Raw genomic sequence first — 14,106 nt, forward strand, 5'->3', positions numbered from 1 at the left:
AAAAAGGCCATTGTAACGGCATCGACTGATCATGGTGCACACTGGACAGTATATACTTAGGGTTCGTCTGAGGAACAAACCACATCTGTGTCGATGTGAGTCGACCTGTGCCTATGTTGGTCGGTCTGCATCGTTCTGTGTGGATATGCCAATGTGGGTCGATATGTAACGATGTCCAGATTGAGATTATTCCGTGATTTACTTTCAATGCTGGAAAGAGATATGTCATTTATGCTTACAAGAAAGCAATTTCCTGTAAAATTATACTTCTCTATTTCCATACACAAGTCTCAAGGCCAATCGCTCAAACATGTAGGAATTGACTTGCGACATCCGTCATTTATGCTGATTATCATACGTCGCACTATCAAAGGCCGTTTTTCTCTCTGGCGCATCAATCCTTTTTGCCAGAGAATATAGTCATGCCAAGCAATATTATTTAACCAAAGCTTTTACGCAACTAACACCTATGCTATGGCCAGCTATGTTTATTCCACCTTTATTTCATTTGTCGATGCAATAGACATTCTATATCTCATCCAGCATTTGCTCTTACTTATTGCAAAAAAGACAAAGGCCCTTCGACATGCAACAGCATGACAACGCGCAAAAACACGCGTAAGGTGTCGGAAGTGGTTAGTTTTTCTCTTTTACGGCTCAGACTGGTCTACAGTGCGTCTACCTTGTGATTAAACACGCAAGTAATACAAGCTTTTCCCGAAAACTGACATTTTTTTCTGCATTATCCACTGCTGTTACACAGTTTAAGCAGTCTAGTAAAGCGTACAGGAACCATTTTTACCATTTTGCACACCGTATACATACACAATGACTCACATTCTTTTATGTACAGCATATAGAATGATCTAGTCTATCAAAAATGCGGATGACATATCAAATCACACTTTATAAAAGCTAATTTTACAACAAATATGAGGTCCACTGAGTTTTCATACAACATCTCTTTATTATGCTTATTTCAGCGTCTCCAATATTGTGCCCACTTGTGTACTGTCTCCATGATCTGAGGAAAGAGCGCATTGACACTCTCAGATATCAATCCTCTGAAATAGGAGATGGCTGCTTCTTCTGATAAGTCAAGTCTAAACTTTTCTTGTACTTTTAATACTGCCTTATCCGGTTCAATCTTGATATCTGGTATGTTGGCGTCTACCATCAAAGCAAACAAGTTTAGAATCAAATTAGCATTTCTACGAAGAGTTGTAAAAGCTGTATAGCAGTATTGCTGAAAGTTTATGTAGTAAGGCGAGTTTGCTCCTCCCATAGCTTCGATCATTTCCTTACATAACTTCATAGGCGGAGGGAAAGGCTTAGGATCTCTGCCCAAGATAAACCCAAAGTCAACATGGAATAGATGCCCATCAGGGGAGAGTAGCAAGTTATCCAAGTGACGATCACCCACACCAAGCAGGTATGTTATGACACAATAGCCAGCTAGTTTGGAATCAATAAGATATACAAATTTCTTTTGTTCATGTGTCTCTCTTACCACAGCTTCTTATATAAGTCTCCATCACTTGAGGATCAATACCATACACATTACCTGGTTCTGAGCTTGGATGATGCTTTCTAAAGAAGCTCAATACATTATTCTGATGTTCATTTAATACAGCAGCCAAGGACATGGATGGAATAAATTGCATCAATCCATGCTCTGAGCCAGTAGCTAATACTTTATATGGCATTAATTTCAAATCCAAATTTTCCTTTTGCATCAATTTATCCATAAGCAAGATGATTTGTATCACAAGTTGATCTTGACGCAAGTCATCTCCAGTCTTAAAGATGATGGGGTATTCACTCTTATCCTCACATACAAATGTTAGCCTCAGTGGCTGAAGATTACTGTTGAAAATGCCTGATTTTTCTGCAATGATACCACACACTCGCTTGGTAGGATCTAGCGGTAATGGAAGCGGTGGAAATGAATGAAGTTGGCCCTTTGGATCAGCAACAATAGACCGTAACTTTTCAACCTTCTTGGCCCTTCCTTCCTTCATCAGCCGAATCTCTTTGGATAGTTGAGATAGAGTCTGAATAAGTGTGCCCTGCTGTCGTAGCTCTTCTCTTCTGGCATATCCTCTTGGTACTTCCATAAGTGCATTAAAGTAGTCATATGTCACCTTGGCGTACATCTTGTGTACTGCAGGATCCTCACATTCGACCATAACATACCTAATTTCAAGTCAATAAGAGCACTTTCTACGGTATTGATGAATACTTGCCAATGAAAGTAGTTTCCTAATACCGGGTTGCTGTAGGACCTACTGATTAAAAACCTTTCTAGAGATGAATCATTATCCATGCCTTTGTCGTTGTAGTGCTCAAACTTGAGAGCCTGTACAAGTTGTAAAAGATATAGCAGTAGATCGTCATCATCTGCCTTCTTTAATTGATTGACAGCATAAGAACGAACAGCTCTATTTTGAAACTCTTTGCCTAGTAACTCCAGTGCGTCATCCACATCAATATCAACCCAAAGAGGTAATAAATCCACCGCTTGTCTCACTTCTGTAGAATCTGTCCAGACAACGCACTTTAAAAACTTTGTCAATGCCTAACATATATAATTCAGTTGAGCACACTCTAATAATGTATATAATTTTTCATGTACCCTTTTATCTCTTGTTAAATAAAATCTGAATTTCCAAATCAGGTCCTTTTCTTCAGAAGTTAATGTTTGTGTAGGTGGATAAGACATAATGCTCTAATGACAAACAGCAACAGTTAACTAACAAAAGAAGGAGGGGCGTATTCCTTTGCTTACGTTTAGCTCATCTCGAATCTTTGGATTTGGTTTTAGGTCACGATCCAGTGGCCCACTACGATGACTTCTAACCAGTCTACGGTGTTTTGCTTCTACTGGATTATCTCGATGCAGATCAGGATCAAGTACGATTGAATAGTTGATCGACAATAACTCGGCATCACTTGAGTGAATAGGCTGATTCATGGCTGTTACCAGTTGCTGAGGTTCATTATTAGCATCATCTGTGATAAATGGAGTAGGTAGTGTGTATTCCTAAAAAAAAAAAAAAAGAAAAAAAAAAGGAGAATTTAACTCTCTCAGTAACTATATCCGTTATGTATTACCATTTCACCAAAGACGACTGGAAAATCAAACTTTGGAAGGTCAACATAGAGAGCAAGCTCGGTAAGTGTAGCAGATGCATTCTAATATAATGTATAAGAAAGTCTTCTGCTTTACTTATTATGCAGCTTTACTTTATGTATCTTTTCAATCTGTCTAAATGCCAAGTTATCCAACCATTCTACGGGACGAATATCACCACAGTCATATCTTTTCACGAGCTAAATTTTTTTTTATCAACCACACTTATTTGTTCTTTATAAACCTTTACTTTACCTTTTCTAATTTGTTCATATCGTCACCATCCTTTGCCTTTATCTTGCTTGGTGTGCTCGTATCTTGCTTTCCATCTGCCTCTCGATCTGGCCACAAATGGAGTTTCTGTTTACCTTTCCTTAATGTACTATCCGTCATGCATGAGAAAATGAACAGAACTTCAATTTGATAAACTTACAAGTGTTTCCCAAATACTCGAACTGTTGTTCCGCCTACGGGTTGCACCTTACGCGGTCCATTCGCTTTCCATACTGTAATAGCAAACTGTGCTGAAGCAGGTAAATCACAATACTTGATTGGGAGTGTTAACCATTCGTTCCAGCTAATAAGGGAATAAACAATAGTTATTTACAAATTCTTTTTGTCAAACCTCCAATGATTCTTAAATGCCTTGTAACTTGTCCTCACAGGCACCGTCAATGGTTTATTATCACCAAAGAGTTGAACAGTAACATAGAGGTCTGGTAATGGTTTACTATTTCATCTAACAAACGTCAATCGATCCATCTGATTACTGTGTTCTTTTTTTTTTTTTTTCTTCTGTTTACTCTTTGATTCTCCATGTGCCACTTTGTCCTTCTAATGTTGAGCTATGTATCGATTAACTCGTGTTTATAGCAATGTATGATGAATAGTTACATTCTTATCGAAACAGGCAATTGGACATCTTTAGTCAAGCAATACGAGAAATCCATATCTTTACACACTGGAAAAAAAAAAGCAACTTGTGTGTGCGTACACTGAAAATCAATGTTTTACTCTCAGATTGCGGAAGTTGATTCACGTTCCTGCAAACACGAGACACTCTGTTAAGCCGTGATATTGGCGGGTCATTACACAGAAAAGGCTTGTTTCATAGTATAAATAGTTTTATTGACAGACGGTTTGAGTTGCTCTTTTTTTATCTTGTTCATGATGAAGTCGAATTATATTCATAGAAATTATTCGCACATTACAAGATCAGTAACAATTACATTTTAGTTGATTATTAAACCTTTCTTTATTATTAAAAAGGCACTGAATTTTGTCTTTTTGAGGGAAGAGAAGATAAATGTGGCTAACGCTAATAAATAACACGTAGCTGAAAAAGTTGTTAGAGACTTCATATACATAGTCTGATCTTGATTTCTTTTTCTTTTGTTTCTTCTTTGAACCAAAAAGTAAGACCAGCTATTCCCCAGCTATTCCCCAGCTATCCCCCAGCTAGCCCTAAGGTATATTACATTCTTTACTCTTGCAAGAAACTGATATGTAGTATTATAGATCATAAAGTGGAAAACACTACCGGTGTTAACTGGTGGTAGCTTGGTTCTTACCAAACCTTTATCTTATCCGCTTTCTTTCTTGCTCGCTTCTCTTTTCTCTGGCTTGCTTCTTTTTTTTCCCCCCTTCTTTCTCCGGACTGGTTATCGCCAGCCCTATTTAATGCACTTCGGATAAGATGTTAATAATCTCTATAAGTTTACTCGCTTTTCTTGCTTCTCTTTTTTTCTCTTGTAAATCCTCTTCTTTATAATTTTTGTTGTCTGGAATTATCATTTTTTAGACATTTTGTAGTGACCATAGCTTAGTACATCCTTAATCGGTAATTTAAAGTTCTATCTAGCTTTATTTTTTATAAATCGAGAATTATGCAGACAGTATTTGATTTGAAAGAAAATAATCGCTTTGGATACAACAGATGATCATATAATATAGTCCCCCTCCTTTCTTTTTATCTCTTGAATAAGTCAGAGCCAAAGAAAAATGACCATCGGATTATTCCGTTGCTCTGTATGCTCAAGTACATTAACAGTACCCATCACACTATCTTGTGGATACACTATATGCCTGCCATGCCTGCCATCAACAGTGCGAGCAACAGAGAACAAGAGCTTTATATGTCCTGTACCAAGCTGTGTCAAAGACAAACATCTATTTGGCCCTAGCCTACATGAAGATGAAACGATCAAGTTGTGTTTGAGTCAAAGATCAGACAAGATATCCTCAGCAGAAGCTTACAGGACTATATCAAATGCATTGATGTGTTCATCAAGCAGTGGATCGCATCTATTGAAATCTCCTGTTACCAATCACTGTGGTCATGCATTCTGTAGACTCTGTCTACTTTGGCAAAAGATCACAACTAATTCGTGCCCCAAGTGTCAAAAGAGACTGCCCAGTTACCAATTTATACAACATCAACCAGTAACTTGTACAATCGATGGGATACTTCAATCGCTTTACAGGGCCGAGCAGTCTACAGTTGATACATTGGACATACCAAGCGAATCAGACATCCAGACCATTTCATTATCAGATCCCAACAGACGATACAGCCATATACCCATCATTATTTTTGACTTTCCTATTCTCCCTTCTCAAAAGATCCGTATACCCATCTACACACTTTATAACAGAGCCATGATACATGCCGCTGTTTTCATTTGCAAGGAACTGCAATGTCTTTGTTTAGCCATATCATACAAACCAAAATCAACACATACGGGTCATTATGGTATCCTTGCCAAGATCACTGGGGTAGAGAACAAGAGCGATGATATCCTCATCGACATTATCGGACTCGATCGATTTGTAGCAAGACAGATACACAAGGCAGCTGAGGATCATTTGATCGCCGATATTGAATTAAAGCTTGAGACAATAAACCCAAAGGAAACTAAAGTACCCAATAGATCAAGCTCTACAACTGAATTGGCCAACCGTGTTCATGCCTTCATCACTGACCTTTCCTGTAGTCATCCCTCTTACTCATTTTGTAACGCGGTGCAGGGGCTTCTGGGTCCTGTCTGGCTACAGTCTGTTCAAAACATTCATGGTCCTTTACCTTCTCCCAATGATCCGATATCTTTCTGTTGGTGGGCTGCTATTATTTTACCTGTAGCCAATCAAGACCGATACAGGCTACTAGAAATAGATTCTCTTATGGACCGGTTAACACTGATCGTATCATGGATACATGATCTTGAGACACAGTGGGATAGATATACAAAAAAGGACATGACATCTGTAACCAGAGCTCTTTAATGATCACATCTTTATTAATAAAAAATAGACGGTGAAATATCTTGGTTGACATATATTTACGTGATTTATTGCTTTTTACACAAAAAAAAAGAAATTTCTATATTAAAAAAAGAGATTACCAATCAATCTTTGAAGGATCTTCTTCTTCTTCTGATTCATCTTCACTAGAAGAAGAATCATTGGTAGCAGCTATAGCTTTTTTATCTAATGGCTTTCCACCTAATTCTTCAGAGAGATATTTTACTAATGAAGGGAAATCTTGCTCAGGAGGATTGACAATACTGCCGTCTATCAGCATGTCCATACTCTCTTCTTGGTTATCAAACACACTATCTTCATCAATTTCCATCGAAGTCACTGTGGCTGGTGACACTGTAGGCTTTTCATGCTCAATGCGAAGAGCCATGATAGAGGACATGAAGGTATCAAATAATGTTTCTACGTTTGGAAGAACATGGCTAGGTGCAGATAATCCAGTCATGTCGCCACTAAAACCATCTTCCTTTCGCTTGGCCTTTGTTTCCTTTTTACTAGCTGATATGGCTTCCTCACGCATCTGCTGTGCCGTGCTCAGACGCAGACGAACCTGTTCTTCTGTTTCACGTTCATCTTGTCGTGCACCATACATCTCATTCAGCAAGTTGCGGTCGGTGTGTTTGATGTCTTCAAGCGTCACATTATTTTCTAAAATAGCCGTAACTTCATTCTTGTTCTTCAATGAGGCTGCTGATCGTATAGAATAAATAGATATTTCATACTTGTTGTTCAGACACACAAGATTGCTATAGGAGCCAAATGATTCATCTTGTTCTTTTGCAAGCCATGAAATAGCTAATGTTGTATTACTGTGTTGCTGAAGAGCGATGGGGATGTGTGATTTGGGGTCAAAGACAATGATACGAGATTGATTCAGTTTTGGAGAGTTGGAGACGATCGCAAAATGATTGGAGGCCGTGTCTACTGCATAGTGGTTCACGGATATTTTGTAGCTCCACCAAACTTTACATGTTAGCAGATTCCAAACATACAGATGTGATTTAGTGATGGCAATCATAAACGGACAGTTGTCACCCAGAAAGCTCAGCTTTTCAATGCTCTCAGGGTTAGGCTGTGCCAGCACGGCTTGAATGGAGTTGAGATAAGGATCCCATAGGGTGATGATTTGATCAAATGCCACAGCCAAGACACTACCATCTTCTGAAAATGCTGCAATTTTTGCTTCACTATCACGATAAACACCTACTGAACGACACATCCACACTGCCTCTGTGTTGGGTTGACTGGCATTCAGGCTCCATACTTTGAAAGATTTATCTTTGGAAGTTGTAATAGCCATGGGACCACGTCGAGAGACAGGATTGAAGACGAGGGAAGTGATTGGCTCTGTGTGTGGGTAATCGACTCGTGTGTGTAGTTTATATGCCTGGGTATCAGGGTCCCACCTCCAAAACTTCAAGAACAATTCAGGCGTAGTCACCTTATCATCACGCATATCTACTGTTGCCATCCATTCACCGCTGGGTAAGAATGCGACATGCATCACATGGGCATTCACAATTTCCTTTTCTCCAGCTCGAACCACACGATTCATCGGTACTACTTCCAGATCCATAATATGACTGTCTGTATTGACATCATAGAATTGTATACTTCCTGGTACTCCATTCATGACAATATGGTGATTACGAGGTTCAATCACCAAACCGGTCGTGAGAGGGTTAGCTGAGTGATGCACTTGTGCATATTGAAGACCTTGAATCACTTGCTCGATTGTTTGGGTAATGCTGTTGACTAACCGAATCGAATTATCATCTAATCCAACACAGTAAAATCGGTTGTTTGGAGAAATGGTGATGAAATCAATACTGCCACCCAATCTAGGTAAGAATTGCTTATGACCTGTGTCTAGTTGCCAAATGACCAATACAGCTTCTTCACCGCCAGACATCAAATAAGATCCATCAGCCATAAACGTAAGGCATCTTACAGGAAGATGGTGCCAATGATGAATAGATCGAATATGGTCCTTTTCGTCTTCTGATTTGTAGTTTGCAATATGTGTAATCTTTCCAGATCTGTCACCCACTGCCAGAATAGGCTTCTCAGGGTGGAATTTAAGGACTGTGAGGTATTCGACGAAAGTATGTTCAAATACTTGGGACTCAGGTACTTCATCCATTTCCTCATTCACGGGCCAGACATAGGCTTTGTATCGAGCGGCAAAAGCCAACCACTTACCATCCTTTGTGACGTCAAGCGAGCTGCAATCCTCTAATGAATAGATGCGCCGACGAGTAGCGTTGTCATCTCCAAATGTATAGCGGTAAATGGTTGAATTGTTTTCTTCTACACTTTACGTTAATTCTATCTGTCTTGTTTAAAGCTTTGACTCTTACCATCATTTGTTTTCACAACAATATAAGCATAATTGGGTGTTTCTGGTGACATGACCATGAATTCAATGGGTGATCGAACAATGTATGTCTTTAGCAAGATATTGTCATTATAGTCCCATAATTTGATCGTTCCATCTAAACTTGCAGTATATAACTGAAGGTGATTCTTTGGATTCAGTATCACACAGGTGATCTTGTCTGAATGTCCTCCTGTCGATGGTGATTGGGAAAGAACTTTGACGACTGCGCCTGTAGCCATACTGTATACTTTAACACTAGAATGGACGCTTGTGAAAAAGTATCTATTGTATAACATTAGCTTTCTTTTTCTTGATTGTTTCAATCATTTTTTTTTTTACTTTGAATCTTTGGTGAATTCAACTGGATATTGTGAAATGTTACCACCAGCGCTTTTTGATAGCACAATCTTGTTAGGTGCTTCATATTTTTTTGAGGAATCTTCAGCAGTTGTGGCTATAGCTGCCTTTTTTGTATCGACAGAAGGCATGATCTAGATGTATTATGGTTTGATCAAAGGGGAAGCTTTTTTGTCTATTTTTCAACAAGTCTTGTCTTTAAAGAATAAATTGTAAACAAAGAAAAAGAAGTTGCGTATTTGAATTTACAGATAAAAGCTTGTGTCTAAATACAAGAAAAAGAAGAATGACAGCTCTTTCTGTTAAAGTTTTGCCTTGAAAAAAAAAAAAAAAAAACTTGTTGTCTTCGGAGCCAAAAATTTACTGTTCTGTGACTGGAGACCGTCACATACTACCAAAAAAAAAGCCTGTGGAATGAAGAGAAAAAGAACAGAATCAATTTGCGTAAAGATTTGTGAATATGGCTTATGTATGCGTGTATGTTATTGGCCAATAAAAGCATATTTTACCCTATATTCAAACTAATATATTGCATTTGGGAACAATGCTCCAAATATCCAGAATCCCTTGATCGTCGCTTATTTCGATTGATGCAACGGAAGTTCCGTCAAGACAATCTCAACCACAAGCGCTCCATGCATGCCTCTGTTCTTATTCTATGCTGTTGCCTAACTATCACTTTATATCCCATCCTTTGGCTATCCATGATCAGGTCTGAAAGGAGTCGCTGCATATGTTGGTATCTGGGCTGGCTCCCAGGTGACCACTATAAAACCTGTCCTCGTCACCCTAACAATTCCGTAATAAATATTCATTCCGTTCATTGTCTCTAGATGCCCTAAGCTATTTCTGATTCGCTGTTCTTCCTTTTGAGCATGCTATCTATCAAAAGACCTCATATTACAATAAGCATCCGCCACTTCATCTCGGACAGACGTTTATCGAATGGCTTCCTTCTTCTTCATCTCACACTAATGCATCATACACTTTCTCTTACATCATCTTTCCTGCCACTTGTTTTACTCTTGATCCAGTAAGGGATCAATTTCCTCTTTTTCACCTGCCTCGGTTGGAAAAGATATATTATTTTTATCATGCGTCCTATTATTTTAAAAAATAACGAGTTTAAACGGATGCTTAAGCTTGATCTTCAGTTGACAACTTTATTCAATCCAAGTTTTTTACGTTTGATATACAAGTTTCTTCCCCATGGTTGGTATGGCAGGAACAACATGATGTTTCGTTGATCAAACCATTGACCTTGCTAAAGTCCTACACAATTCAAAAGATTGATCATTAATTAATGATTCCTGTTATTTCAGACAATAGAATTACTTACATAGGTCATAGAGATTATAGCACCCTTAGTGTACGACGGCTTGACCTCGACGTTACAAAGCTCAGAGCATATGAGAAAGTCTCTGACATTATAATAATACATGGAGGAAGCAGCATCAACAGGTAACTCGATGGTCTGTACTATAATAGAATTATTATTGCTAAATCGTATATTTTTATCCGCAGGATAATATAATGTCGACAAAAGTAAACACCTTTTTAGTGTAGCCTCAGCAATAGACACATGTTGTCGAAATCAACAACAGCAGAACATAAGGATACGTGGTTTGCTATTTACATAATATACACCGTAAGTAATTCAATTTGCACATCAAACAGAGTAACTATGGTCTTTACCTTACAAATAGTCCACCTTGTAAAAGGGTACTTGAAGAACAAAACAAAGACTGACCACAAAATTCATTGTTCTTATAGACGCATCATGCTCAATTCTAATTGAACAGGATAAATTCATGCAATAATCCTGTAATAATGAGCCGACAGCGGCTTCACCAGCTTCTGCCTGATGGTTATTCAGACCCTCTTTGACAACATTGCGTTTTATGTTACAAAAGCGCACTACCAGAATCAGTGTATTTATCTGAGTTTAAATATGCAGAATCCATAAGAAACTTTTACAGCTTTAAAATAAGCATTAAAACTACTTTTCTCTCTTCATGTCTCTCGTTCCAGATTATAGCAGCGACTCAGAAACGTCCGATACGGAACAAGTCGTCAACACACAACCTCAAAAGAGAACTCTATCTTCAATCCTTCCTCCTCCAAAAGAAAAGAAATCAATCTATGTCGATCTTCCAGCAGATAGTCTAGATGACAATGACGAGGATCAAAAGCCAGTTAAACGCACCAAGACAACTGCAGGATTCAGTATTGCTGATCTATTACCTGCACCTAAAAACAATAGAGGGGGGTTGACTATGACAGGAGCAGATAAACCGTCTGCGGCTCTTTCATTAGCCAAGAAGCTTAGAGAAAAGAAGGAAGAAAAGAAACAAGAGGAAGTAACGGCAACAGTAGTAGAAGAAGAAGAAGAAGAACAAGTTGAAGAACAGCCAAAAAAATATACTGGTCCCTTCTTTCGTATTGGTATGAGTGTAGTATAAAGCACATAAAAGCCATAAACTAAATAACTGAATAGGTAAAGAATTAAAGGAAGATGAACCAGTTATCGAAAGCACACCAAGACCTATACAGCCTACATTAGGATTAGAATATACGGTTGAAAGGCCCAAAGAGCCAGAAAAGACAGCAGTGGATGCATATGAATATGATCCAAACGCAATGTACTCAGCAGACCCATCTGCATATTATTATTATCAGCAACAGCATCAAGAGAGCCAGTCAATAGCCGACGATGATGATAATAATGAATTAGACGACGTAAGCAAAAAAAAAAAGAAATGTAAATAACGTAAAGAAGCATCAACTTGTATATTTTAGTTACAGCACCTCGTGGGTCATCGTGCAAGAGGAGAACAAAAAATACAAATAAAGACAGTGAATCAAGCAGACATGTTACCAAGCGAGGAGTGGCGTGCTCAACATGCATTGATTCAGGCTCCTAAATTTGACGATGGAATTTCCGTAAGGATAGAAAAAAAAAGAGAGTATATAACAGACACTAACGACTTAACAGTTGACAGCAAGCAAATTACAATTGAAAAAGAATAACATCATGGCCTTGGCAGCTCATGCGGTGAGTAACAGAGAGAAATTGGACAACATGTTTGCAGAACAAAGAAAGACAAAGCGTGATGCAGCCAGAAAATACGGTAAAAAATTAATACATCAATCTTGCTTTTTTCTCACAGCATTCTCTTTTTTAGGCTTCTAATACGCATTTATATGTATGTGTGTGTAAATATATAAATAAATATAGGGGGTAAAAAAAGGGTAAAGGTAGACTTGATTTTACTCTCTTTTTTCATTTTCCTTATTTTCTTTCCCTCCCCTTTTAATATTTTATGTTCCTTTATGATATTCATATCATGGATAGCATAGCAGGACCTTCATTTATTACAAATAGGCAATTTAGAAGCTTACATTTACCATCAGAAGAAGAGCAAACTATGGCAAGACAAACGAATAATTCAAGATGTACAGCCATGGATACAACTGAACCAGAAGAATCACTACCAGAAGAAAACTCAGTACATATTCGACTTGTGCCCAACGTAGGCACCACCAATCGATGCTTTGTATTTGATGTCGTTGATCGCAAGTTGGTCGTAGGCGGACCTTCCTTAAAGTTGGGCCGATACTCTGACCGAACAGTTATATCGGACCGACTCTCGTTCAAGAGCAAAGTAGTAAGTCGATATCATGCAGAGATATGGCTAGGAGAAGACAAGAAGGTAATAATAATAATAATATATATATATATGTTTGTTTGTGTAATTAACAATTTCTTTGTTAGATATATATTAAGGATACATGTTCATCAAGCGGGACCTTTGTCAATCACATTCGACTCTCTCCAGCCAACACAGAAAGCACAAAACCTCATGAACTTGTTGATGGAGATCTCATTCAATTAGGCGTTGATTATAAAGGAGGTTTAGAGCCCATGTATCGAGCAGTCAAGATGCGTTTGGAAGTCAACCGCCGTGAATGGCGGGAAACTTGCTCCAATACCTATAATCTTACCGCGTTCCATCAGCTAAGAAATCAATTATCAGATGCAGCAAAATCAAAAGAAGATATCCAAGAGTGCTGTATTTGCTTATATTGCATAGCACCATTTCAAGCCTTGTTTATTGCCCCTTGCTCTCATATATATCATTATAGATGCTTACGACCCTTACTCAATCAAAATTATCCTGGCTTTTCTTGTCCGCTTTGTAGAACGTATTCGAACTTGGAAGATAGTGTAGCAGTAGAAGAAAACGAAGTATTACAGATGCTTGGCTTAGGTAATATAGATTTCGTTTTTGCTGTAAGCTGCGGCAACTAACATATAATCTGCAAAAATAAGACGACAATGAAGGAGACACAAATCATCACAGTAGTCATCAACGTGAAAAGACAATGTTTGATGAAGACAATCAAGAGGTATGAAGAATATATACTGTTAAAGCTAAAGGGCTATCCTCAAAAATTACTTTTTTATAAACACACAAAGCCCCTTTCACCCATATTGGAACCATCTTTACAAGAAGTATTAGCAACGACGTTAGTAGAACCCAGTAATAACCTAATGCGAGATGATATATAGATAATAACACATGCGATTTTATATCATCTTTTTTTTATATATATATGTTTGTTTGGATTACATAGCATCACTCTGCACTTTATTCGCACATTGATAATTTCAGACAACAAATAATAATAAAAAAGACAGCAACAAATTAATAATAAAAGAGAGCTCATCAGAAACAAAAGAATGAGATATAAAAGTGCTTTTTAGTAAATCAGTTATTTACGTTGATATTAAATACTTGCATTATAAAGAAGAGGATTTACAAGAGAAAAAAAGAGAAGCAAGAAAAGCGAGTAAACTTATAGAGATTATTAACATCTTATCCGAAGTGCATTAAATAGGGCTGGCGATAACCAG

The 14,106-nt window shown here is 37.9% G+C and overlaps 4 protein-coding genes across 4 annotated transcripts; 2 read left to right on the forward strand and 2 right to left on the reverse strand.

The window, feature by feature from the left end:
• Positions 1 to 552: 552 nt before the first annotated feature.
• On the reverse strand, positions 553 to 3,589 carry RHIMIDRAFT_283336 (phosphatidylinositol 3 kinase). Its single transcript, XM_023613125.1, has 8 exons — positions 3,389 to 3,589; positions 3,247 to 3,333; positions 3,115 to 3,195; positions 2,789 to 3,043; positions 2,636 to 2,728; positions 2,247 to 2,578; positions 1,511 to 2,196; positions 553 to 1,455 (listed from the first exon to the last, which is right to left on the reverse strand). The coding sequence occupies exons 1-8, from the start codon at positions 3,524 to 3,526 to the stop codon at positions 980 to 982; spliced, it is 2,148 nt and encodes a 715-aa protein (XP_023466497.1). The 5' UTR covers positions 3,527 to 3,589; the 3' UTR covers positions 553 to 979.
• A 1,545-nt stretch (positions 3,590 to 5,134) lies between these two features.
• RHIMIDRAFT_251706 (uncharacterized protein) lies at positions 5,135 to 6,415 on the forward strand (the record flags this gene model as incomplete). The annotated part of the gene is made up of 1 exon (XM_023610873.1): positions 5,135 to 6,415. The coding sequence occupies one exon, from the start codon at positions 5,135 to 5,137 to the stop codon at positions 6,413 to 6,415; it is 1,281 nt and encodes a 426-aa protein (XP_023466498.1).
• Positions 6,416 to 6,530: 115 nt separating this feature from the next.
• On the reverse strand, positions 6,531 to 9,319 carry RHIMIDRAFT_237703 (WD40 repeat-like protein; the record flags this gene model as incomplete). Its single annotated transcript, XM_023608802.1, has 3 exons — positions 6,531 to 8,761; positions 8,812 to 9,113; positions 9,171 to 9,319. The coding sequence occupies 3 exons, from the start codon at positions 9,317 to 9,319 to the stop codon at positions 6,531 to 6,533; spliced, it is 2,682 nt and encodes an 893-aa protein (XP_023466499.1).
• Positions 9,320 to 12,652: 3,333 nt separating this feature from the next.
• On the forward strand, positions 12,653 to 13,500 carry RHIMIDRAFT_202406 (uncharacterized protein; the record flags this gene model as incomplete). Its single annotated transcript, XM_023606607.1, has 2 exons — positions 12,653 to 12,901; positions 12,964 to 13,500. 2 exons carry the CDS (start codon positions 12,653 to 12,655, stop codon positions 13,498 to 13,500), a joined length of 786 nt encoding a protein of 261 aa, XP_023466500.1.
• Between the last annotated feature and the right edge of the window lie 606 nt (positions 13,501 to 14,106).

This window comes from Rhizopus microsporus (assembly GCF_002708625.1).
Source record: "Rhizopus microsporus ATCC 52813 unplaced genomic scaffold scaffold_8, whole genome shotgun sequence".
Lineage (NCBI taxonomy): Eukaryota > Fungi > Mucoromycota > Mucoromycetes > Mucorales > Rhizopodaceae > Rhizopus > Rhizopus microsporus.